At 40.4% G+C, this 27,625-nt stretch overlaps 1 protein-coding gene across 2 annotated transcripts in view; it reads right to left on the bottom strand.

Annotated features, from left to right (window-relative positions):
- Nucleotides 1-2,970: 2,970 nt before the first annotated feature.
- Nucleotides 2,971-27,625, bottom strand: part of sh3rf1 (SH3 domain containing ring finger 1) — a 51,341-nt gene continuing 26,686 nt past the window's right edge. Inside the window, exons 2-11 of one of the 2 annotated variants that reach the window (XM_015403540.1) lie at nucleotides 21,454-21,729; nucleotides 20,811-20,906; nucleotides 19,259-19,564; nucleotides 13,235-13,345; nucleotides 10,174-10,301; nucleotides 9,130-9,300; nucleotides 8,393-8,673; nucleotides 8,027-8,310; nucleotides 7,241-7,572; nucleotides 2,971-7,124 (exon numbers count right to left, since the gene is read on the bottom strand). In XM_015403540.1, the coding sequence (XP_015259026.1) occupies nucleotides 6,956-7,124; nucleotides 7,241-7,572; nucleotides 8,027-8,310; nucleotides 8,393-8,673; nucleotides 9,130-9,300; nucleotides 10,174-10,301; nucleotides 13,235-13,345; nucleotides 19,259-19,564; nucleotides 20,811-20,906; nucleotides 21,454-21,729 (2,154 nt within the window). In that variant the 3' untranslated portion in view covers nucleotides 2,971-6,955. Of the gene's footprint in view, nucleotides 7,125-7,240; nucleotides 7,573-7,996; nucleotides 8,311-8,392; nucleotides 8,674-9,129; nucleotides 9,301-10,173; nucleotides 10,302-13,234; nucleotides 13,346-19,258; nucleotides 19,565-20,810; nucleotides 20,907-21,453; nucleotides 21,730-27,625 lie in introns of those variants that run through there. The other variant, XM_015403539.1, reaches the window with a different exon arrangement.

Here is a 27,625-nt window from a genome sequence, read left to right as displayed (position 1 = left end):
CTTGAGATGTGTTGTGTTGTGAATCGGCGCTATAGAAATAAACTGAATTGAATTGAAAATTAATTTCATGTCAGGAGACTTGACCAAAGCGTTTTACACTACATCCAGTCATTCACCCATTCACACACACACTGATGGCGGTAAGCTACATTGTAACCACAGCTGCCCTGGGGCTCACTGACAGAAGCGAGGCTGCTGTACATCGGCGCCACCAGTCCCTCCAACCACCATCAGAAGGCAATGCAGGTGAAGTGTCACACACAAGGATACAATGACACCGAAAGCCAGCAGTTGAACCGACAACCCTTCGGTTGCAGGGCAAACTCCTGCATCCAACGCCACTATCACTCACAAAATTAAAATTCTTCGATTAATAATGAGATAGCAAAAGTTGCCTTAAAAAAGATTTTTTCTACAGAGTTTAAAGCTAAAAGTATGTCAGTTAAATAATTTTGGACAAAGCATATTTACAGATAAGATTCTGTCACAATTACGGCTCTGAGTGGGTTGCTCTTTCAGCTAACGGCACATTTTAGAGTCTCTATACTCCAGTTAACAACTGATTGCTAAATTGGTTGATGTTTATTACAACGTTCAATTAATCAGAATTAATCAGATTCTTGGTGTCAGCCCTACGACTGACAGGCCGGACAGGAAGAGCATTACTCAGAGAAGCACCTCAGAGGCCCCTGGTAACTCTGGAGGAGATGCTGAGCTCAACAGCTCAGGTGGGAGAATTTGTTAACTGAATACCTGTTTGCAGTTTTCCCACAAGTCATGAAGAAAACCCAGGAAACATGTGGAGGAAGGTCCCAGGCTGGGATAAAATATTGTTCAGCTGCCAGATAAAATGCTCTATATGCTTATCCTGGAACACAGCATCACCGCTTTGAGACATGGTGGAGGCAGCATCATGATGTGAAGATTAGATCCAGTGGAAAAAATGGATGAAGGTAAATACAGTAAAAAATCCTGGGGGGTGTTCTGTTAATCTTTGACAGCTCAACAACTAACAGAATGATTTTGATCATTCTGTTATAAATCATGCTAGACTCTCTAAACAATCTCATTGAGCCTAAACTGTTTAGCAGAAAGTAAAGCTCCACATGGAAAAACCACCATGGCCTCTGATGCACAAAAATGAATAATGACTAAAGAATGGGTGGCCTTGCTCTCGCCTGGACATCACACCGACTGTCTTCAGGATTTATTTGCTGAGGTTAAATAACATTCACAGCTTGCACACCTATGACCCTGAGCGCCATGAAGTCAATGCTCACTGCAGCAGAATTCAACAAACAACATGTGCTTTAAGTGTGTCTATTCCTGAACACAGCGTTCCTGACTGTAGCCCAGCAGCGGAGGCGGATTGGATTTTTATTCAGGTCACCTGAACACATCGCTCCCCTCTGTCACACCTTTGGGATCTAATGAACCTTGCCATCAGAGCTGTTTGCTTTTCTCAAGTAAACATTCTTACAAAAGAAGTTTTCATTGATTTTCTGAAAATGTTTTCTGGGAGACCGGGAAGCTCCAAGAGGAAATGTTTTGCTTTCTGCTCTCCCCTTTGCCAAATCTTAAGAACTATCAGATGGAGAGCTCTTACAGCAAATACTCCTGCATGAATCTGGCAAAGCAAACAGGATACAAACTTATGGAAATATATGTCATAGAGTCAGGATCTAATGAAAACATATGCACTTGTTCTTATTTCTGCAGTCTTGTCAGTATAACTTATTGCCATGGTAACCCAGTGGACTGTGTGCAACACGATGACCCCTGTGGGAGCATGTCAGCTCCTTTCAGTGTTTCCCAGCCGAACACACCGGGGGGGGCTCACCTCTGTCTCACAGGCTAGTCATGGAAACAATGACCACATGTGCGGCAGCTCACCCAAACTGTAATGTCTGAGGAAAACACTGCTGCTGTTTGTAGGTGTGAATCTCTACAGATTAGGATTTATAAAGACATGAATATGAGATGGATGCAAAACTCTAACCTGCCTCCGTTCTTATTGGCAGGATGTGCAAAAATGCATGAAAATAGATTCTTCTTTTTTTGCAGAAGTATAACCTCATGATCCAAATGTCAGAAAAATACAAACCTAAATCAGAGTACGTCTCACAGGATTTGGATTTAGTAGCAAAGCCACTCGTTAGAATGGGAAAGGAAGGAAAACGTGTCATTGAAGTGTTAGGTTTAGTCTTTATCCATATTTAACAGAAGTTAAGCAGAGGTGCTTCTCCTAAATCTGTCTAAATGATTTAATAGTTTCTTCAGAGCTAGAAATAAAATTGGTTTGTCATGTAAAGGGCTTTAAAGACTGCAGTTGACAGTTGGGATTATCCAAATAAAAATAAACTGAAACCAAAACTCTGGAAATATCGGCAAAAAAATGATTCATCTAAACTTCTGCCGACAGAATATGAAATATTCTGTCCACAGTCATTTCTGCTCCTACCTCCTTGGGCAAAATAAATCATTTCTGTTTCTGATGCAGTAAAAAATAACCCAGATGGAGTCGGTGTGCAGCAAGGGATAAATGTGTAGAAATGCACTTTGTGCTCACTGTTATGTACGGTTCAGGATCTGTGATGCTGTGGGCCTGTTTCTCTTCCAGTGTCCCTGAGCTTGTTATAATGCATGGCATCATGGATCAGAGCATTTTAAATAATCAGGTAGACTATGCCAGAAATCTGAAAATGTGTCATCTTGTGAATCTTAGCTGGATGATGATTCAAACCTTAAATCCAGAAATGGTCCATCAGGTCATCTCAGTCCCCACTAAAATATCTTATTCTTTTCTAGATTTCTATGCTTTTTGTTCATCTTTACCATAAACATGAAATATACTAGATGCTCCTTTTTATTTCAAGATTGATCCTTTTTTACTCTTAAACCAACGTCACATGAAAAAACAGTACTATTAAAAAAAATACAAAACCTCAGTAAAATACAGAAACTTTTGCCTTTATTGTTATAGAATTTTGTTTTTACAAAATATTCAATTCCCTCTTATGCTTCAGAATATTTCTTTCACATAACAGACATGTGATGAATAAGTGGAGCTCAGTTTTACTAGTTTTAGGCATAAACAGACTAATTAAGAGACAGAAAAGATCAAGTAAGTCACCTTGGCATAAAGACGTGATGAAGCAAACGTCTGCTGATGCTCAGAAAGGAATAAATAGACTTACAGTCATTTCAAGAAGCACTTCATGTTTAGAAACTGTGCAGCATATGCATGAAAAAGACAAACGTTGGTAGAATTAGAAATGCTGTGACAGTGCATATGTCAGTACAGGTTTGTGCATCGGTGCCTTTTGGGTAAAATTAAAGGCTAACTAGTGAAATGGGGACGAGAGATCATGAAGACATCAGATTCATTTTATTCAAAAGTGACAGAAAAAAAACAAAGACCAAAACAGTGACATGTACCATGGTTCTCCACATTTCTAACAAATTACAACATATTCCAGCAGTCAGTCACACAATGGTCCCCTTCAATAAACAACCAAAGCAAAAAAATACAACAAAAAATATGAAAACATGTGCTTGAAATGCTGGGTCCTGATTTTAAAAGCCAAATATGGAAATAGTTTAGTTCTAGATGGGCTTCTGATGAAAATACCAACATTTTAAGGAATTCAGATTAAGATACCAAAACGTTGATGGGATGAAGATGCTGAAATGTTATGGGATTCAGATAAAGAAGCCAAGAATATCATGGGATTAAGATGCCAAAAATTTGATGGGATTAAGATAAGATACCAAAAATCTGATATTTAATGGGCTTCAAATGAAGATGCCAAAAATGGTATGGGGTTCAGATAAAGATGCCAAAGATTTGATGGGATTAAAATGAGGATGCCAAAATATTTGATGGGATTAAGATCCAAAACATTTTTATGGGATTAATACAAAGATGCCAAAGAATTGATGGGATTAAGATGAAGATTCATGAAAATTTAATGGAATTCAGAGAAGATACCAAAAATCTGATATTTAATGAGCTTCAAATGAAGATGCCAAAAATGTTATGGGATTCAGATAAAGGTGCCAAGAATTTGATGGGATTAAGATCCAAAACATTTTTATGGGATTCAGATAAAGTTGCCAAAGATTTGATGGGATTAAGATGAAGATTTACAAAAATTTTAATGGAATTCAGAGAAGATACAAAAATGTGATATTTATTGGGCTTCTAAAGTTGCCAAGAATTTGATGGGATTAAGATGAAGATGCCAAAAAATTTGATGGGATTAAGATGAGGATGCCAAAAAATTTGATGGGATTAAGATCCAAAACATTTTTATGGGATTCAGATAAAGTTGCCAAAGATTTGATGGGATTAAGATGAAAATTCACAAAAATTTAATGGAATTCAGAGAAGATATAAAAATGTGATATTTATTGGGCGCCAAGGTGCCAAGAATTTGATGGGATTAAGATGAGGATGCCAAAAAATTTGATGGGATTAAGACGAAGAATCCCAAAAATTTTATGGGATTCAGAAAGATGCAAATAAATTGATAGGATTCAGATAAAGATACCAAAAATTTGATATTTGATGGGCTTTTAATGAAGATGCCAAGAATTTGATGGGATTTAGATAAAGATGCCAAAAATTCTATGGGATTAAAATGAAGATGCCAAAAACTGTTGAAAACATCAAGTTGAAGATGGCAACAATTTGATGGGATTTAATAGACGATACTAAGAATTTGATAGTTACTTTAGAGAAATATTGAAGGAATCCAAAAGTTATCCGTTTGTAGTAGTCAGTCTAATCCAGCTAATTAATTTCATTTTATGCTCAACAAGCTAAAAATATGACACAACCCCCCCAAAATCACAAAAAACTATTAAAGTTATTCAAGTTCATATAACACATAAAAAAACAATGAAATGAAATTAAATAAAGGGCTCAAAGTGATTGATTTCCATAACAATCAGATTCTACAGAATCACACTACGTCTCATCCTGTGGAGTGATACGACATGCCGCTCTAGGCAAACAGTCTGCGCTTCAGTCAGCTCAGCAGTGGCTTTTATTGCCACGACTCGCATTAGGAATGAGTTATTAGTGTATAATAACAGAGACCTCAGAGGAAGAGTATCTGTCAGTCAGTCATAAAGTCTATGAGCAGCAGGCGTCAGCCTCTGAGAAACGTCTTCTAGAGATAAATATACAAAAACACAATCTGCTTTATTGTTGAAATGTAATGTGGCTCCAGTGCTGCAGAGCTCTGTCTGGGTTTGGCTACAGCCAGGGGGTGGGGGGGTCGGGGTCAGGAGAGCAGCTACTCTGGTCAGTGAATATATTAACAAAAAAACTTCTGAATGCAAAAAGCCAAAGTGGAGTGTAAAGTTAAGACATTAGGAAGTCAAACAGTCTCACCTTCCATCTATCATCACGGCCTCTACTCATAACATGCAAATATTTCACCTGTAACACACCTCAGGAAAAAAAAAAAATCTGCCCAATGGCACAGAAACATTTCGTCACGTGCAGCATTCATAAATTTGAGCTTTGAGGATTCACATGTGCAATACAGCAGATCTCCTTCCTACTCTGGTTTAATGCCTTTAAGAACAGGGGAGGTTTCCGTTTTTCCTTACTGTGCAGCAATCTCTCATCCTTCCCCTCCCTGCTGATTGCTTGAGACAACGATAAAAACCCTTATCAATGTTCAAACAGAGCAAGTACAACTAATGGGGTCAAACATGACAGAAGGCATGTGCACTACTTAAAGGGATAGTTCAGGATTCATCCAATGAAGTTGTGCTAAAACAGAGTTTAAGCTGATTTTCCCATTTTAAAAGCACTTTTCCAGACATATTTAGAGGTTAAAACATTTAATCTGAAAACATCAGAACCTTATATGTTAGTATATGTGTATGAATCATGAAATAAAATGATTCTTCCGATTCAGGATGATGTTTAGGGGCTATTTCCCATTCATAGTTTATCTGAACTGAGATCAAAGCTAAAGCTTTTATTTTTTTAATTTAAATACTAAAAGCTCTGATAGACTCAGCCTTAGAACCACAAATCTATATTAAACGATTTAAACTATCAGACTAAATGTTTTAAAAATGTCCCTAATTCATTCAGAACCTAAAAGAACCAATTTTACAAATTGACTATAAGAAACTCTGATTAGCAGGTTTTAGGTAGTTACATAACTATGGTCGTATATTAACTGAAATGTTAACTGAAGGCTGAAGCTGACGAGTCGTCTGGGTGATGCCATCACCAAAGCGGACGTCTAGTGTCTCAAAATAACCCAATTTAAAAAGGGGTCACAGCAGTTTATCCAAACACTTCTTCAGTCTTGCATACAGTTGTTGTTTGTTTCACACATGAACACCACTTTGCGTTTGTGAAGCTAATCAGCCTGTTCAAATGGGACCACAGCTTAAAAGGTCCCCGATGAGGACAAAAGGGGCTCATTAAAGCTGCTGGAGTTTCTTTAAATCTACTTTGGTTTTTGGACCCTCACGGACCAGCAGCTACCCTCAACTAATCTAGATTAATCCTGCCTGAAGACACTAAGAGTTAGTAACAACGCAAAACTTTTTAACAGAACTCCACTTTAAAAATCCCGAACCATCCCATCTGTTCATGTGTAGCTTTATGGAAAGTCAACATGAAATAAGTTAAAAGGTGAATGGATCAGGTCACAAGGGTGGTTTCAGGACCAGTTGTTGTTGTTTCCTGTACAATAAAGTGAGGAACAGTACAAGGCACACATTTAACAGCTGAGTAGTTACAAATATATAAATAAACAAGAAATAAACAAAGGGTTTATGAGTAGTATGGTCTTTTCCAACTCTGTCCACTGTGCTTTTACTGACAAAATGAAGCCCATTTCTTTTTGTCCTCAGCTCCGGCTGATTCCAGCTTTAAGTGTTGGGACGATGGGTCAGAGCTCAGCTCGCTGCGTCTCTGTTAGATGCTGTCTACAAAGCTGCCGGGGAACAGGCCGGTCCTGCCGTTCCTCTGCAGCGTGCCTTTGAACCAGCCGTCCTCCCTCTTCCTGTGAACAAACACAATGTCTCCTTCCTTCAGTTCCAGCTCAGCCTCGCTCTGCGGGGGATACGATACCACCACCCTGTACCTGGGGAGGACAGCCAGAGGCACCGTCAGCTTCACAGACAAATGATCTGACCTGATATAAAGTTACGCTTTCTGTTCCGGGGACAGAGAGGACAAGGAGAACAGAGACATCGGTACCTCTCACATATGATGGGACGTGCGTCATGTTGCTGTGATAAGAGAGAGGAGCAGGGCTGCCGAGGAGGAGGGGCGATGGGAGCACATCCGTCGAGAGGAGCGGTCCTCCGATGAGAGGACTCTGGGACTGAGGATGACGAAGCAACACCAGCAGGCTCAGCTTCCAGGCAGCTGACTGAACCAGAGGGAGGGGAGGTGTCGGGACCCACAGCGCCGTGCAGCACCTCTCCAGCTGCAGCCTGCTCCGCTTCCAGGGTAGGAGAGGAGGGCGGTGAAGGGCGAGACTTCTTCTTGTTGGAGGACAACAGCTTCAGAAGACTTTTCTTTTCCCTCTGCAAAAACAGTCCATCAGTTAAAGAGCAGAAAAAACAGAGGTTTGCACTAAATAAAATCATTTTCACATTAATCAAGCAGCTTGTTTAGTCTATGAAAGCAAAGCTGCAGAAGACTTTTGGTTTTATCATCTGCTACCGAAAGCCATCGGCTATTTAGAGGAAAAAAGCCGTTAATGTTCTGAAAGTTGGGAAATCTACTTCTATGGCTTTTAGCTCTACTGGTATCCAACCAGTTTGCCTTTCTCAGATCAGAATGAACAAAGACGATCGGCTGAAACATGAAGTACGCACACAGGAAACACAACCGCCACTTCTCCTCATACAGAAGGAGTGGATGAGCTCGATCTTCACAGACACAATCATTCAGACAAAAAACATCCAACCGGCCAATCAGAGAGGATTCTTAAACGTTGTTTTTCTAGTTAATCTTCACGGGTTAGAAAAGTCCAACCTTGCCATCCTTGTCCAGCCTGCAGGCGAGAGCACCGTTGGACGAGGGATTGAGGACGCCGTTGCTCCCAACAGGAACGGATCTCAAAGCGTCGCCGTCCAGAGACGCGGCGCTGACGTTGGGCGGGGTCAGAGAAGAGGCCGCGCAGCCCATTGCGACTCCTACCCGGCTGCAGCCCTGAGCGTTGGCTGCAGACTGGGGGCAGATGGCAGCGTGTGGGAGGTAAGTGACAGACTGGATGGGCGTCACCGCTGCAGTGGGTCTGTCCTGACTGTGACAGGCAGCTGCAGAGACCACATAAACAGTATGAGACGTTAAAAAAAAATTAATCCATCTATGCCTCCGAGCAACAGTTGTGCCGTTTACCTGTTCTGACAGCGTTGCGCGCCTGATTCACAGTCATCTGGGAGCTGACATGCAGGGGAACTTTTGGCTGCTGGCCCGTGGCTGTCTGAGCCGATGTTACAGCCGCAGGTTGGGAGCAGGCTGATGCAGCGGTGGAGCACGCAGGGGGGGGCTTGTTGAAATCAGGCCCTGGAACAACAGCCCCCAGGGAGGCAGAGGAAGGACTGACGATGGTGACTCCTCTGCCAGCCTGAGTGCAAAGACTCATGGGTACTTTGGGTTGGTTGCTCCCAGACGCCGTTCTGAGGGAGGAAAATGTAAAATAAAAAAAAAAAGACATAAACGAATAAATCACACCTTGTAAGAGTCCCTGGACTTTTTAACAGGCTGAAACAGATCTTGAAAACAAACTGGATAGAAAACCTTACAGAGTCTGTTTTCTGCAGATCTCAGGTTATTATAAACTAGTTACACATTTCTAAAGAGGAATTTCAAAACCACTCAGCTGCTCATTTTTTATGGGAATTCTTTACCATGGGATGCGTTTATGGTTCAGTAAGGTCCACTCTTGTTTTTATGGGGTTAGTCTAAGATCCAGGTTACAGACAGACTTAAAAAGTACAACTTTAAACATATAATCTTTAAAAAAAAAATAATAGGAGGACTAACTGTGCAGAGGCACTGCTGTAAAACCCAGAGCTCATATATCCCAGTGTACAGCATGCTGACGAAGGGCTGCCAGTGAAGCAATGACTAACCTGCTGACTGGGCTCATGTAGTTTCCAGGGAAGACTCCGATCTTTCCAGTGTGCATCGAGGTGCCCTTGAACCAGCCGTCCTGACAGCGTTCCAGCACCAAAAACATCTCTCCTTTCCTCAGCTCCAGCTCATCCTCCTTACGGGGAGTATATGGGAACATGGCCACATAGCTGGATAACAGAGCAAGTGGATAACAGCTTTAAAAACAACACAGATTATATCTCCTATCCTTGAGGAAAAAAAAAAAAAGTCTGTCTGTGTTTGATTCCCCCGACAGCCCAGCTGGACTTCTGTCTGCACCTCGGCTCAGCCCTAAATAGCGCTCTCTGACCCAGAGGAAAATCAGCACGAAAAAGGAAAAACAATCTGCAGGTCGTCTCTTTGCAGCAGCGCAGGAACGGGGCTGTGATGGCGGGCGGTGGCAGAGCTTTGCTAAGCAGCCATGCAGTCACTTTGATCCTATTTGGCCAAATCAGAACCCTGACTTTTCTCTTTATTACATCAAACAGATCAAAACAAAGCAGCACATAACTGGAGAGCAGTGAAAGAAAAGTTGATTTTTATAATAAATGTTCAGCTTGATCTCTATATAATACACTAAAAGCTTTAATTGTGGTGTGATAGAACGGGAAAGTTGAAGTTATATAAATAGCTTTCGGTCTGAACTGGGATATTTTCAGTCAGGGTGGAGGGGTGAAATTAATGCCCACCGTCTGACAAGCACGCAGAGGGAGATCCAGATGACCACAGGAGAGCAGAGCAAATACTTATCAGGTGGGTTAACTTGGGAGAGTAATGAGGGTAAAGGTGAGGGGGGGGTTAAAAGTCAGGGGTGAGTGAAAGGGTCTCCCAGAGGGACCCTGGAAACCTTCAGCGACAGGTTTTGACCTTTTCACCGCATATAATCCCAGAGTGCAGCCGCACACTGACAGCTGAGAGCAGGCGAAGCCCTCCCCTCTTCACCCGACCAGGAATCCAAACCAAATCTTCAGCAATTTCATGCAGACTTTTTAATTCTGTGTGGGAGAATTTATAAAACTTACACTGTAGGTCTCTGTCTCCCACTTTGGTCGCTTACATTGGGGGAGGGTCTCTGTCCGGCAGCGAGGGAATACGACGCTCCGCTGGCTGGGGACTGAGGAGGAGGAGGTGGGGGTGGCGGCAGAGCATCCTGAGACAAAAAGCACAGATGGGATCAGCGCTCTATTACAAGCTCACTACAATGCGACACTTATCACCCCTCATTATGACGCACAATCACAAAAGCGAAGAGTAAGAGGAGCCTCAATAACAAAGTTACATAAGCAGGGAAACCAGTTTGTTTATTGGCAACGCTGAGAAAAAGAAAGCTAATCTGTTATTTGGGATATTCCCTCAGGTTTGCCCACAATGACACCGTCTTTACATAGAGTTTCCTTTGGAACGGAGAATCTCCTGTTCTGTTCTGCTTGTTTGTTTGCTGCTAGGAGACCACATGGCTCCTTCTTCAATCCGCTGCAGTGTTTAATCGGGACCATATGAAATATAAAAACAAGTCTGTGAGCAACCAACCACAAGCAGATTGATTTTGACTCACTTGTTTCTCTAAGATCTTTGATTAGACAAAAAAACTCCAGCAGCAAGCATAACAGAGAGACTCTTCCCAGCAAACAAACACCAATTCCCCCCAAACTGAATTAACAAAACAAAGAACCTGCTTAAAAACCTTGAAAGCCTAAAAAATAAAGCTCATAGCGTGCTACAATGATGTTCTTCTACTCAGGAGCTGCCTGCACTGAACACTGGCAGCAGTGAGCAGCAGAGTAATAGCTTCCATGACATGCTGGGGGAGGAGAGCGGCAGCCCTGCGGTATGCGCGCAGTCCTACGTGTAAACGCCAGCGTCGATGTGTTCTACGGTTCGCTGCCGACGCCCGAGCTGAGATAATTAGGTTGCCCGCAGGCTAGAGAAATCGTGTGTAGAAAAACATCATGTAGGTTTCCCAAGTGAAGCGGAGAGCTCAACCTTTTGTGTACACATTCCTGCTCATTCAATAACTCTACATACCAGAGCGTACGCGCAGAAAGACGGGACGTTTCAGAAGGCAGCAGGAAATCTTTATGCATTTTTAAGGCTTTATGGACTGTCCATAAAAAAAGAAAATCTTCAGGAAAAAAAAGCAATTTTTTTTTTTTTACTATTATGCTTATGATGATTTTTACATGAACAAACATCTACAGCACATCGTAAAGTATTCATACCAATTAACTTTTTATCTTCTGTTGCATTCCAACCGCAAACTTCAATGTTCTTTGCACCATTGTGATGTTTGAAGACTAAGATATATGGTTTTGTGTAGCTTTAGCCAAAGCTTTCAGAAGCGTGGCGTACGTTCATGTTCAGCCACTGGAGACAACACTTTGTTGAACCGCTGTTTGCTGCAATTACGGCTCAAAGTCTTTAGTGGTGTTATGACAGCTCTCCTCTTCTACAGACTGACATTTATGTCCATTCTTCTTGTTACAGTAGATGCATAGTAAACAGAATATAACTTTAACTTGGACTTGGCCATTTTAACAGTTTTCTGCTCAAAGGTGAACGTCCACACCAGCCTCTAGTTCTTTCCAGGACCAAACTGTATTTAGCTTGATCCATCTAAATCTCAAGAAAAGCACCCCCACAGCATCACGCAGCCACATCCGTGTTTCATTGTTTTGGTGCGACTGTGCTGTTTTGATCTAAAAATAAAAAGACAATTCACCTGCAAGCTATAAAAGGTCACTGAGCCTCTAATCCAGCCTTTCTCAACCAGATATACTTTAAATGATTCCAAGGTTGAACCTGATTTAATTTGATGACTCTGAATCTGTAGCAGAGGACCAGCTAAACACTGTGTGAGCAGATTTAAAAACAATGCTCTAATCAGAATATAGCGTCTTTACAGCAGATTTTCTTTAGTTATCAATTTCTGAGTAGGTTTGGGAATCGATAAGATTGTCACAATTTCGATTCTCTTATTGATTCTATGAAACTATACGATTCCTTATCGATTCTCTTATCGATCCTGTGAAACAATGAATTTGGTAAGTGCACGGTGACATTCGTCTACCTTCGCCTGGGACATTCTATTTCTAACTGCCTCTGTGAAATCAGAAGGCAGTGAACGGGAGCCGCCAGCCTCTGAGCCAGCCAGGCTACCCGTCTCGTCACAGTCATCTAAATCTAATGGAGAAGGCATCCTTTTAATGAAAAAACATTACTGTACAATTTCGGGAAAAAAACTCATCTACCCCTGATTTAAATAAACGAGCGTCACCTTTCATCCGCTACCTGAACTGTGAAGAAACTTTGTAGCATGTTTAATAACCCCAAAGAGAGGTAGGAAACTGGTTTATTTCCAGAAATGGCATCTGATTTATTAGGAACCACATTAAACACAGCCATTGATATAAAACTAGCTACTTACCACCAGAGTTTCCTTCCATGCTGGTCGTAACTTTAGCTTCTGTCCGGAAGCATCAAAAACACGGCATTCGTTAAAATGTATGTGTTTCTGCATGTTTGATGTATTTTCTCCCGCGGATGTTATCGCGACTTGACTTTCGATCACTTTACCCGATGGGGCGCCTTTTTTTTGTTTTGTTTTTCTAGACTTACGCCTGGTCACGCCGTACTTGCTTACTAAATGCCGCGTGCAAAATGTGCGTAAAAAACGTGACTTAGACCGTGCTGCCCAGCGCTAGGCTCTGGTGCTGCCTGGAACCGTTAAAAGAACCGTTAAGCGAGCTGCCATGGGATTGGAACACATGGAACCGGTTCTAAACAGGAACCGGTTTTCGATTCCCATCCCTATTTCTGAGGGCAATCCGCTGCACTAGGTTTAAATTTGGGCAACAATGTTACAAAGAATGAACAAAAAACCCTTTATTTGTTTAGAAAATAATAAAAACCATCTGGATTCTTGCATATCTGCTGGTCCTTTACATTAAATGCCAATGACACTAACTAAAGCTATTAATGTGACAAAATGTGAGAGATTTTCAGAGCATAGTGAACAACCTAGAAAAGAAAAGGAGCTCATTGTCACAGCTTATCCCTGCTGACCTGGCACGGGTTTCTACCTACCAATGCAATGGATGTGTAGCTCGTCTCTGAAGGAAACGTGAAGACTGTTGCTGTGGTAACTGGACTGCTAGGGGGTGGGGTCACAATTAGTCCCGTCGTGCAAATATGTACCTGTCAACCAAAGAGAAATGTTGCTTATTAAATACAGCATTCAGAACCCAGTTACCCTCCAGTGAACACACCATTAGAACCAATTATCTGATTAATTAGTCCTACAATACAATTACACCCTGAGCATTAAGGTAGTCTCATTACTTAGAGAATTATCGTTTGTCCCAGGAGTTCATTAGAAGAAGAAAAAGGCTCTACTGTCACATTGTGTAAATGACCCACTGAGCAACACAGAACGCATGTGTCTTGGTATCCAGGCCATGAATACAAAGTTAGCCACATGCTTTAATTGGCCAAGAAGAGTCAGGTGATCACATACAAGTGCGTTTTATTGGGCATGTTATTAGCAGGGTGCCTCCCAAGTCAGTCACTGTGGTGTCCTGGTAACAAGGCAACACTGTTGGGACACACAATATCTCCCTGTAGCCCAGTGACTCTCCACGGGTGGCTGATTCAGACAGATCCGCCTCTCTGTGAGCAGGAGCACCAAACGCAACAGTGTGCTTACAGACGACTCTGCCACGAAACAGGGCAGGACTTTAAACTGCACACAGCGTCTCGTCAACAGACGACTCATTTCCATCCAGACAACACAGACCTCTGGGCATCTCAGGCTTAGCTGTGTTGTTCTTTTGTCTGAGATTTTGATGTGAACAAGACGAGAGCATGTGAAGGGAAACGGGTTAAATAGGCTGGGCATGCAGAGACAGAAAAGCCTCTTGTGTTGTGACTTTTTTAAACAGCCTGTTTAAGAGTCAGACCTACTTCCAAGAGGGCAGATCCTTAACAGCAGTAAAGAGGTTCTTGAAAAGCTTTCATGGCTGCAGCCTCCATACATACAGATTTAGAGTTACAACAATCAGACTTTTTCAAGGCTTATCTAGATTCATAATCACCCTAGGTTACTCTTCTGACCCATTTTAAATTTTCTATTTTAAGGACCACATGAATAGAAGTGAATGTACAAATAGTACATTCAAAAGAGAAAAGACAGGAATTACATGATGAGTCAAGTTTCTGTCTCCAACTATACGTTTCTAACTTTCTGATTTTCAATGAACTCTAAAGGAGGGCAGCAAAACTAATCAATCCATCTAAAGACAGAAAACATTTTTGAATTCAATGATCAGAAAAAAAGTTGACCCAACATCATTGAGAGGGATCTAGCTGCAGACCTTCACTGTCAGGTCTGGGTCTACTGTTCTCTCCAGTTTGGTGGAAAAACACAGACGTTTTGGGCTATTTTAGTCATATATCTACAGTAGCAGCCATTCAAAATGGTCATTCCCAGTCAAAACCCAACTTCCAGCCACTGTAGTGACCCCCTCTTGCATATGTCTTTACTCTGACCCCACCCTATCACTGTCTGACCAGGAGATAACGCTTCCCTTTAGATCTTAATGTCCATAAATCATGACAGAAAGAATATTTTAGATGTTTAAAATGTAACTGTAGGGGACTAGCCAAGGACCCATCGAGGAAAATGGGTAAATTTTGAATCCCTACTACTGTAGGTACTCAGTAATTCACTGTGAGAACACAAAGCTTTGTTAATTTGAAGTCACACACCCTCCATTGGGAAATCTAAGTGGTACAGCAAAGGTAAGGACATTCTTTATACAAAATAATAAAGAATAAATAATGTAATACTCACAAACACACATAATAGGTGTCTTTATAAAAGGTCGTTTTAATTTTGTTATATATTGTCATATTTTCTTGCATTTTTTTAACCTTATCAAGTTGAACTGGAAAGAGATTTATATGTATATATACACACCATTAAACACATGAATAAACAAACTTATTTCTATTATGTAGAGCCAGGAAATAAACCCGGGAACCTAAAATATTTCCGGTATACTATGTACTAGTTATATATATTTTACTTTGAAAGGCTTCGAATAAACTTCCTGTTCTGACAGCGCATGTCTGCAACTAGGCTCTCGGCATCATTGGTGAAACTCAAAAGCACAATATGATCAGGCAAAGATAAGCAGAAATGGCTTGGCAGTGGATGAGCATTGTGTTCGCTTCAAAGAGAAGCAAATCAAACTCAGGAAAGATGTGTGTTTAATGATAACGGGTCAATAGAGGGCTTTGGCACACACATTTGGAGAAAGGGAATATGTTCAAGATAAAAATACACAAAAACACAGAAGTTATGAACAAAAGGCAAGCTGCATGACAGCTCAGAGGCGACGGAAGTAGGACATCAGCTCAGCAAGATGGGGACGTCTAAAAATGTGGTCCTTAAAGTGTTTCATATTATTCACAAACCAAAACTCTGTTCTCTTTCAAGGCCACTCATTGTTGAACATAAATAATGCTGTAAGAGGAATGAGAACACCAATGAGGCTCTGTCTGGAAAAACAAATGATAAATTCATGTCTGCTGAAACCACATAATAAAAGGAGGCTTTTTCATCCCAGCTTCTCAGGCTCTTTATTCTCAGCTGCTGATTCAGTTTAAAGCCTTAAGATGGTAATTGTTCTGTTTCTAACCACGTCTGTTTTTCTGACCTTCAAGCATTGAAATAAGACCAAACTTCCTTGAGGGGGTAAGGTGGAGTCATTTCGAAGGATGAGTCAAGTCAAAAAGCAACGACTTTAAACGCTTACATGCAATAATAGTTTTTTTTTTTGGTATGAGAGGGAAAAAAGGGAAGTGTGCATAATTGTTCACAGGGGGATGGTGCTTTGGGGAAAAAAACAAGAGTTAGGTGGACTAATGCAGAAATGATTGTGTGTAGAATCCTATATAATGGCCATGTTGGTGGAATTTACTGAAGTGGTTCAGAGAATGGGTCCAAACCAGAGGAGGGGCTTAAAAAAGCTATAAGAACATCTGTGCGTTTAAAATGTTTTGAAATAAAGCCCCATTTCTGCAAAATAACTTGGGACTGAAACCCAGGAAGAAAAAAGCATCTCACTCTCTGAAGCTGAAGAAGAACAATAAATATGTCAAGAAAAGGAGACAAACAAAACATTGAATAAAGTAAAAATAATTGGCTTTACTATCAAATCTAGTGTGAAAGCAAAAATAAAATCTAAAGAGCAGAAATTTTTTTATGTCAGAGATCTAACCCAAACAACTGATAAGTACATTAATTCCATAGACTAGATATTTAGTTACTGAAATAAAAAATCGGTTGTATTTTATTTTCATCAGATAAATTTGGCTTTTACAACACACCATAAAAAACTGTTAAAGACACATTAAAGTTAAATACCCAAATAAAACAAACCAAACCCAACATTTATGATCAGAAAGCGTCTGCTCTGTCAGCTCATTATCCGACACCAGAGGTGGGTCCTAACTAGTTACAATTACTCAGTTAAATTTAATTAAGTACATTTCTGAGAAACATTTACTTTAACGAGTCATTTTTTTGCATTTTACTATTTCCTTTTACTTCATTAAAAATATGATGAGGTATCACTACTCTTACTAAAAAGTCTGGCTACTCCACCCATCATGAGTAACTTTTACTCAATGAAGAAAAGGCTTTAACCAGAAATAAACAGTTAATGTCTTAGTGAGACTTTTTTTACTCCAGCTTCTTTGTTTTAATGTTATTTTTTATCCTGCTGTGTCACTTGGAGCTCAAACATGTTAACTTAAAGCTAAACTTTTATTGGAAAACATTGTTTAAGAATGTTATTTATATATTTATATATATATATATATATATTAGGGGTGGAACGGTTCACAAAATCCACGGTTCGGTTCGATTCACGGTTTCTGGTCACGGTTTTCGGTTCGATTCGATACATGTTGATTGTTACACCGAAATCCCATAAAAATTTATGAAATTAATGAAAAAAATCCCCCAAAAAATAATGGATTGTAATTATTTTAAATGATCCGCAGAAACCCTGGATCATTTCCGTATGTTTTGCTGCTTTGAATTTAATCATCTGGAGCATGCTCTTTAACATCTCCAAGGAACTCAGAGGGGAGCAGACGAAGCCACAGTGGAGGCTGTAGGCTTTGCTTTGAGCAGCCGGTCTGGAGCGCAGCGGGGCGGAGTGGGGGTTGCTGACGGAGTATGAGGGATTTCGGGGTTAGCATGACATGTTGCTGTTAGCATAAACAAAACGTGTTGCACAATGCTTGCACACTGATGCACTTTTATCCACAACTTTCTTTCCGCCGTCATTGTAGGTCACTCTAAATGCAAAGCGCTCCCATACAGCAGACCTATAAAGTGCTGCTGGCGCGTCTTCCAACTCCTGTTCTTTCCCACTCACCAGTCCGACACAATTCTCCACTAAACTGATTAGTTTCCCCTGCTACACCCGGCAAGGCTGCTTCGCTTCTTCTTCTTCTTGTTTACTACTGGTGGTTGGCTTTGGTCGCAGTACCGCCACCTTCTGCTCTGGAGTGTAATCGCTTCGCCTATGAGAAAAAGGAGCAGCGCATGAACCGAACGCAACACACGCGAACCGAACAGAGACAGTCGAACCGAACGATTCGATGGTTTTCATAAATCGTCCCATCCCTAATATATATATATATATATATTTTTTTTTTTTTTTTTATCTCAGCTTCATAATTTTGCAGGTAAACTTATAGTTTATGTAAATTTACATTATTTTCTAAAACATATAAAGTTATTCAGTACTTGAGCAGCATTTTTTTCACAAAATACGTTTTTACTTTTACTTCGGTAATTAATTAATTAATTAAATAAACTCAAGTTAAAATACGATGAAGTAGTGCTACCTAGGCCTGGGCGATATGACGATACATATCGTACGGACAATAGAAAAGTGTCTATAGCGACGTAGCCGCTATAGATTATAAGTGATAAGCAAGACCTTTTTTTTTAATCAACCAAGAAGCGCCATCGTGTGGTTTTGCAACATGACGCTTCTTTACTGCTTTTAACTCACATGTCGCGGGTTTGCGACATGCTTTACGTTACTTAACTCATGAGAGATGGAGACGCAGCAGGCTGAAGTATTAAACCCGTGGTCGCAACAAACAGAGACAACTACGCAGGCAATCCAAGATGAAGCACTGTTACCAAAAAGAGGCACTTCTGTGATATGGTTACATTTTGGATTTAAGAAGTCCGACATGGAGAAGACAACGGTCATTTGCAAACTATGTTACAAGACTGTTCCCTCACCCGACGGTAACACAACAAACTTCTATCACCTAAAGAAGAACCATGAAAATGAATACATAAGGTTTCAAAAAGTGCGAGGTAAAGCAAGTTGTGAAACAGCGGGAGGAAGTTGCAAAAATAAAACCCACAGATTTGCTGAAAACGTACTTAATTGGGGCATTTTGTGATATATATCGTTATTGCGATATAAAATAGTCTATATCGTGATATGATTTTTTCCATATCGCCCAGCACTAGTGCTAACTTTACTTCAGTAGATTTTCTGGGAACTCTATCCACATCTATCTGACACCCACAAATTGTGTCCATTCATCATCACCTACAGAGAAGGATTCCCAAACTTTTAGCAGTTAAAGAATAAAAAATTGCCACTGAACAAACTTATAGAAGTTATAATTGGTTATGCCATTTCTCTGTATATTTCCAATGAAAACAGCGACAAAGTTTTAGTTACACCTTGTTTAATTTAGTAAAAGCTTTTCATTAAGGAACCTTTTGCTATCTGATAATGGATTGATTAACTGAAAAAAATCATTAACAGATTAATTAATTTGCAAAATAATTGTTAGTTGCAGCCCTTCTCTGACTTTGCCAGCCATATGCTAAAGGTCTGATTAAGTGAGTAGTTTATGAAAATAGTTCCTTATTTTAGGTTTCAGCTCCTCTCCAAGTGTTGATGCTGGATCTAAAATGTTGGCCCTAATAGAACTTGTTAGACAGAGCTGCTTGACTTGCAGAAAACACAGACTGAAGCTAATCGTCGTGGACAATCATACCTGTGAAGGTGCGCTGCAGGAAAGCCCGCCACTGATCTCTCCAATCCGAGCCGCTGCGGTGGGGTTACTGGAGCTGATGAGGACCGGCCCGCTAATCTCCATGGAGTGGCGCTGGGGGGGAGGAGCTAGCATGGGTTTGTGGGACATGGTGAGAGAAGTGAAGGAATGCCGTTTCTTAGTGTTCTTCTTCTCTCCTGGCCGCTGGGCGCCATTGCTCTGGGGCCCCTGGGAGGCCCCTTCAATGGAGTCTCCACTGGAATCGGATGGCTTGTCCAACTCTATAAGCTGGCGTGCTGCAGAGTTGAACTACAAGAAAACACGACGGGAGGGGGGGCAACAGAGAGAGAATCATTAACAGGGAACAACTATTCTAAAAATCTGCCTCCAAGGTGCAGGGATAGCAAAAAAAGTTTAGAAGAACAGAGACAAGTTGATAAAATTGGTAATTTTTTCTGTAGGAAGCTCATTGGTCTCAGCCAGCTATAAAACTGCAGGTTTTCATCTCTTTAGGACCAGAGAAATGCGAGACTGACTGACGAAGGTAAAAATCAAAGCAGCAGTTTCAGTTAATCACAGGGTGCTTCAACTTGCCATTTTCTCTTGCCCCAAGCAGCTCTTTTTACTTAAAGCCAAGTGTTTCACTGCAGTCTAGTGGAAAGTCTGTGTGGGTTAATCACTGAAATGTCAGGACATTAGGGGAGACATCCAGGAGTAAAACACCGGATGAATGCCCTTCACTCTTACTGCACATTTACCAGACATCAACTTCAGAGGACTGTGTACAAAAACTCCATGAGGCAAGGAAACGCATTATTCGTTCTTTAAACTTATTGCTTAAACAGTAAAAACACTCAATTCTGACCCTTCACTATAAACAATATTGTTTAAAATGAAAATGAAGCATCTGAAAATTATTCTCATACCATATTTTACAAGATAGAGGAAATAAATGATCTGATTAACCCAATCTGGGATAAAATATATTTGTAAATATCCTGCTACGCTTGAGTTTATTCCTCCTGAATAAATGACAAATATCAGTGCTGGCCTGTTCAACCCCATAAGCATTTTGTGTCTTTAAAGTTGTTTGGGATGTTAGAAAACTGGTGATTTAAAATAATTTGTCAATTTTCTACTTCTAGTCTAGTGCAAGGAATGTGGTTTGATGCCTTCAGTAGATAGGATCTATCAGAAGGAGGTCACTTTGAGGTTTTTTGGTTTTATCAGGAGTCGGATTTCTTAAGATTCAACTGGAAAAACAAAAAGGTTTGAGGAGTAATGTGGATGCAAACGATATTAAACCTAAGATTTTTACTTTTTTGTGATTCCTAATAAACCCATTTATAAAGAAAAGAATGGACCCAGGGTGTTTCTTTTTAGGACAGGAAAGAAAGGATCCAAAAAAAGGTAAATAATTCTAATATCTAAATATTAAGAAGTAAATATAGAGCAAAATAAACCCAGGACACAATCATATGATCCTGGAAGTATCCAGACATGTTGCTGAGGCCTGAAGAACCGTTTCATTTCAAGAATCAAGTTACTCCCTTACCTCCACGTATGAGATGGGGAAAATTCCAATTTTATCTCCCAGCATTCCCTCGGCCCAGTTTTCATCAACTCTGCGGATCACAGTCAGAATATCATCCTAGAATAACACAACAGGGAGGGGGAAAGCATGAGGAAAAATGTAAATAAGGGTTCGTATCTAACTCGGAGTGTTGCTCAACATCAGGGAATAAACTTTGGAACAGAAATAATGAGAAGAGGAGTTTTGAGGTTTATGAAATAAAACACCTGGGACTAAAAACAGCCTGTCAGATGAGCTACTTGCAAAGGTTGTTTCTGCTTTTGCTTATGTGGCGTATACATTGATGACATAATCCAAAACAATCAATGTATGACCCGACAGCTGGATAAACAAAGCAGCTTAATTACTGTAGTTAAGCGATGCCTCGTTCTATATGGCAATAATTCTCTGCTGCCTAATTATAGCTGCTTATCTAGAGCCTCGACTTAAAACCCAAACTGTTGCTTGGGTGTTTCATTTAAAAAGCCTGACATTCTAACACACACATAACTCCACCAAATGAGGGCTTGCAAGACAGAAGCGTCACTGTAATGAGAGGTATTTTTGTTTTACGGTGCTGACTATGTGGCAGGAGAGAGGTTGCTGAACGTCTGCAGCGCCTCACCTTCGAGAAGGGCAGGCAGTCCTTGTCGGCTTCCTTGTCTTTCAGCTCAAAGTCGTAGAGAGCTTTGCACTGAGGCGGCGGCTGCGGCAGAGGCTTGATGACCTGGACGAAGTTAGTGGGGAAAAAGCCATGGACTCCACCCATCTCCCCGTGGTACCAGTTCTCATCCACTTGCCGGCGCAGGATGATGATGTCGCCCTTGCTGAATTTGAGGTCTCCTGGTTCCTTGCCGTCATAGTTATACAGTGCTTTGGCACAAGGAAGCTGAGGCACCCCCTGAAACGGGAAAAGGAATCAGTAAAGTCTTAATGCTGACCTCCAAAGATCACAAACTGAAATATTTTTCCCTCTTCAGTGTGAATGCTGTAACAGAGTACAGGCGCATCAAAGATAACCGCTGTTTGCATTTATAAAGAGTTTAAAAACAAAAGATATGAGAAGCACAGTGACATGTGAGCCATATAGAAGAAAGCTGTACTTTCTAATGCATGGAGTCTGCAAGGTATGAAGGCTGCAGGTGATCGAGCCAAAGCAAGGCTCACAGATAACAGGAGTTTAGTTAGGAAAAGTTCTCCCACCCCATCCTATGGAGCTTTTAACCCCTACTCACGATGTAAACACAAAACATTGTCAAACCATTTGTCAAGGTTCATAAAAAGATTTTTTTAATGCTATTCTTACTTTATCTTAATATAAAGTCCTTAAACAGATAACAGATTGGAGTTGCATAAAATCAGTAGCTGATACCAGAGATTAAAAACAGGCTAATAAATCCTGGTCAGCCGCAATTACAATGATTTTGTTTGTGCTTTTCTTTTATTTAAGAAAATAAATTATTCAAAATGTGTTCAGAATTTGTCTACTGTTGGGTGTGCAGGTGGAGCAGTGGTTAGCGCGCATGACCCAATGTACGGAGTCTTCGATGCGGCCGACCCGGGTCGAATCCGACCTGTAGTCCTTTACCGCATGTCTCTCCCCCTCTCATATATCCCCTTTCCTGTCAGGCTACTATCAAAATGAAAAAACACTAGTGCCGTAAAAACTAAAAGAAAAAGAAAAAACAAACAAAACGTGTTTATTGTGGAACAATAAATGTTCACATCTGTTGCAAAATATATGCAGCAGCCAACTTCAGTGATAAATGATAAAGTAAAATCAAACCCTGGTAATTCAAATATTAAAAAATAAAAGGCAAAGTAATCAAAAAGTCAAATGTAATGAGATTGAAGTGAAAATAAATAAAGACAGGCCTCAGTTTAGCTATTGCTACAAAGGAAGCACTTGGTTCCATTACACTCTTAACGGGGACAACCTCATTTCCATTTAATTCACAAATGCTTTTAATAGCGATGTGTATTACCGTTTAATTTCTTTGTTTTACATTTGATTCATTTACATGTCGACATTATGAAGCCATTAAATGTGGGAAACAAAGGCAGCATTAACATACAAGATTAGAGAGTTGCTTCCACTTGTCGTGCATCAAAAAAGAAAACTCTGCAAAATGTCGTAGTTACAGGATGAGCCAATTCTGTAATTTCTGAAAATGGGTTTAAAAGTACCCAGGGACCTGTCGGCCTTTAATGAGCAGAGAGATGTTTTGTATCCCACCCTGCAACCCTGGATTCCTGAAAGGCTCATTCAGGGAATGACAGCCCAGGGAAAGAAGGAAAGCTAGCCAGGGCGTAGCAGGATAGAAAAGCATCAATGTCCTCTATTCAGCAAGAGCGTCCATGAGAACGACTTCGCTCCAAAGCAGCCCCCACACTACAGATCCTGCTGCTGTTGGACACAGTTTGCAGTGATCAGAATCTCAAATACCTTTAGCTCATTTGATTCGAACACTGAAACTAAAACTGCAAAAATCACTTCTGAGCACAGAAAGGGAACCGAAGCATGTACTGGCGAAGTCCGAGGGTGAGCCAGGCACAGAGGGGTTAAAGCAGAGTTTGGAGTGGGCTCTGCAGTCTTGTTAAAGACTAATGAACCGTTTAAAGGCTCAGAGGAGAATAAAAGTACAGAATGAGCTGTGATGGTGAACCAGGGTGACATTACCCTGCTGCAGAGAATCACACAGTCTGAAGCACAGAGCCAATCACACTCTGACTCTGCTGGTCCAGCCGGTGGAGAGAGCAAAGGGAGACCAGGGGTACTGCAGCCCTTTGGACACAACACTGGAGCTGGGCCTCTTTGCTTTTTCAGAGGAAGAACAGGGTTTTTGAAAGGGAAAGCTTCAACATTTTTGTTTCAAATGATGGAACAGGTTCAAGTTAAACATATTAAAGGAAATCTAATTACGTGGTTAACATGAAATGCTTGCTCCTGTAAACCTGAAACACTTGTAATCACTTCTTTGTGCATCAAGGTTGAGGCACTGTAAAACCTCTGTCCAAAGTCATCTTTGTTATGCAATTAATTTATTACACCGTAAAGCAACCGTTGCTAATAAATAGTATGCCTACAGAGGAATTTGTCTTAAATGAATGTATAAAGTAGCAAATGAGGAGCTGACAGCAGGGCTTGATTTCTGTGTTTCACTTTGAATGCAGTGAGAGTAACAGAGTTGAAAACAAATCAGGAGACTATCTGTAGGGGGCTCTGGATGAACAAGTTATTGAGGGAAAGGCGGGCTAAAAATGGGGCTGGAAGATCGCTCAGGGGGGTAGCTAATATCCGGCGTGCATCCACAGAGGCGGTGTTGTTGCTTCTAAAAAAAAAAAGGCTGCATATAGAAGTGCGCAGATGTAGAGCAGAGGATGCTGTGCTTCTAAAACAGCCCATAAAAGTGAGATACTATCACAGAAATGCCCTAAAAACAAACCAAACACATTAGAAAAACATACAAATACACCCAGACAGCTTTCAAACCTTCTGCAGGGACAGGATGAGACTCGAATGGTGCACATCTTGTTATGAATCTCTACTGATTTTATGCTCTACTAAAACAGCAAAAATAAAGAACTCAGCATCTGAGATCATCATCTTCACCAATGGTAAAAAAAAGAGAAAAAAGAACAGCAATGCAATAGCTATAAAAGAATCACACATTTAAAGGTCTCTAAAGAAGATTGCCTTTACTTCACGAGCGGACACAGGCATATTCAAGGGACTTCTAACCTCTTTAAAGATTTATAATAGACGATTACCCACAGCAGCAACAACCCTCTTTCGCCTAAGAAAACAAAAAGGCAATCTACAGGCCACAAGAGGCTTATATTCCTTTAAAACTAATACATAAAACCAATCCACAGGCCACTACATCACCATACCTTAAACCATCATTGCCATCATATCACAAAATCGTAACCAAGTGCTTTTAAAACAAAGATACATTTTTTAAATGGTTATACTAGAGGGGATGATGGCTAATGTGCAGAACTGGACTGTTTTTAGTTTCCAGCTGCAGACCAGCTGGATGGAAATTTAAGAATCACATTTTTTCTTCATAGTGGCAGCACCTTAACTGAGAGCTACCAGGTCGTAGTAGAAGGAATTTTCTGTGCAGTGGAAGCTGTTATTGAAAAGCAAGAACTGCAAAATTGCTGGCTTTAATCATTTTTCAAACTCTCTGTCATATCAGTAGCATTTTGTAAACAAAATAGGGTTGTCACGATACTAAACCTGTCAACTCGATACCGATACTAAGGAAAATATTCGATACTCGATACCATTTTCGATACCACAAGGATAAAATTTCAACAGAAATATTTTGATTAATAATTAAAATACAATAAATAAATACAATAAACAATAAGAACAACATTTTGAGGTTGTTTGCTGTGCACAGTATTTAGCAAGCTTGATAAAAAACGTACAAAATTAAAATTAAGTTTTCCTTACTTGGCCATGCTTTGCACACATAACAATGACACTAGCCAAACCGTTTAAGAAACAAAAATAATTCTCAGCAGCTGCAACTGTTACAAAAAAAGTCTGAAACTGAAAAGTGCGTAGAATTATTCGATCACACAGTGTTCAGAAAGTGCATTTTCCTCTATTCTGCACTTTAGATGAATGACTGTTTAGGTGCGACTGGTACTCGATACTTTTGAAAATGAGTATTGTATCCGGATACAACATTTCAGTATCGATACTTTTTTGAGTATCGATACTTTTGACAACCCTAAAACAAAAAGTGCTTTTTAGTTTTTCTAGCTGTGCTAGGTAATCAGCTTTGTTTTGCAATGGCAAAACTAATTGATGGACAGGATATCGTATGATTATGGCAGGGTAAACATGAGCTATTGCTACGCACCAAGTCAGGGCTGTTGCTAAAGCAGCATCAGAAGTTCACGAACCTGGTGCTTTTTAAATCCCAATAAACTTTTATAAGTAGAATGACAAGTTGCTTTGACAGTCTGCATTCAATCTATTTGAAATCTTGACATTAAATGGAATTTCTAAAAACATGTAGAAAAAAAGGGATAGCAGTACAGTGTTTAAAATACTAAAACAAGTTTATTGATAATAATAATATCAGCATGTTGTGGAAATGTAATAATCACAAAAAAATTTAACATCTAGTTCAAGGAATTCAAGAATGATTCAAGCTAGGTTTGCTGAAAAGGCTAGGTTTATGTTTTTATTTTTGCCCACTAGTGTTCATGTCTCATCTGCTCCCTAACAAAAAAAATAACTAAATAAGGCAGACCAGAGCTTTTTCTGCCTCTCTGATGCTTCTCTGCTCTTTGGCCGTGTCTCTCCGCACCAGCTTTAAACAGCTTTAAAAAAACGCAAGGCCAAAACCTGACCTGAGCCCAACATTTTGCATTGTGTATGTATTAAAAAAGAAAATAAAGTGGTCGGGAAAAAACTACACAAATTTGGTCAACATCGCAATTTAAATTTTTTGCTGAAAATTTCAAATCCTTTATTGTGAAACATAAAACAGAACCCATGGAAAATAAACAGTTGTCATAGAAACATCCACTCAAACATGACTATTTGGGTCGTGAAACTTACCAGCTAAGGGAATTCCTTTTCAAAACAACACTCCCTTGACTTGAGACTAACTGTTCCTTTATCCATGTGAGATTGAGTCAGAAAAACAGCAAAGCATTAAGAAGGAAGAAATAACCGGGCTCAGTGTGTGGACATCAGCTGGTGTTTTGCAGATAATGCAGTTAGACCTGTGTGCTAAAGGGATTTTCCTGTTTTAATGTTCCCTTCCACAGTGCTGAGCTATAAGTGAATTAACCGTGTGTGTTGCTCTACAGCACAAGCAGTCAGTAAACAAGGTAAACAGGGGGAAAAAATGCACACATACACAACAGCTTGACTTTTCATACCTGATGTTTAACATAGATGTATTGAAAAAATATATATACATTAGTACGCAACAAAAAATCCCAAAGCTGTGGCATGAAAGCAAGCTAAGCAATGTGAATCAACTTAGCTTGAACAACAGCATAGGGTGAAAGTAACGTCTGCTCCATCAGCAGTTCATGAGTTGTGTGTAACCACAGCAGACTGGAACCTTTACCCCCTACAAACAAGTGTCAGACATGGCTACCCTCCCATATGGGCACATCCAGAATCTCAGCAGGGGGTGGAGAATGAGCTGGGGCTACTACTGCCAAAATAGTGCATGTAGTAGCAGGGTTAGCCTACTACAAGCACCCTACAAGCAAATTAGGGCTGGTTAGAGTGAGGGAGAGAGAAAGAGAGAGCGCTGCATTTTTACAACCAGGCAGCAGATTGCCATCCATGCTGGCTGCGCCGAGTGCAAGAACTGACACATCATGAAAGTGTGTGTGCTTGTGTAGAGGGGGAGGGGGGTTGGGGTCTCAACTCAGTGCAGCTTGATTCCATTACAGATGTATTAGTTTAATTGATTCCTAATGGCATTTTTATTGAGCAAAGCAGGGCAGGCTTTTTTTCCACTAGAACATTGCACTTTGACTGTTAGTTTATGGTACAAGAACAGATGAGAAGCGATTAAAAGCACCTATACCACACTCAGGAGAGCAACGACTTACAGCTACAGCTTTTGATGGGATGAAATCAGAACATTTTGAACTTGAAATATCTGCAAACCCACTTTAAACCTTCACAAGTTGTCCAAATTTGATAAACTTGATTTTAGTTACCATTAAAGCTACAGTGTGTAATTTTCAGCGACATCTAGTGGTCAGACTGCAGACCGCAGCAACATGAACATCTCCCCCCCACC

The sequence above is a fragment of the Cyprinodon variegatus genome, unplaced genomic scaffold, assembly GCF_000732505.1.
Source record: "Cyprinodon variegatus isolate N-32 unplaced genomic scaffold, C_variegatus-1.0 Scaffold1514, whole genome shotgun sequence".
NCBI lineage: Eukaryota > Metazoa > Chordata > Actinopteri > Cyprinodontiformes > Cyprinodontidae > Cyprinodon > Cyprinodon variegatus.
This window is presented reverse-complemented; position numbering and strand designations above follow the sequence as displayed.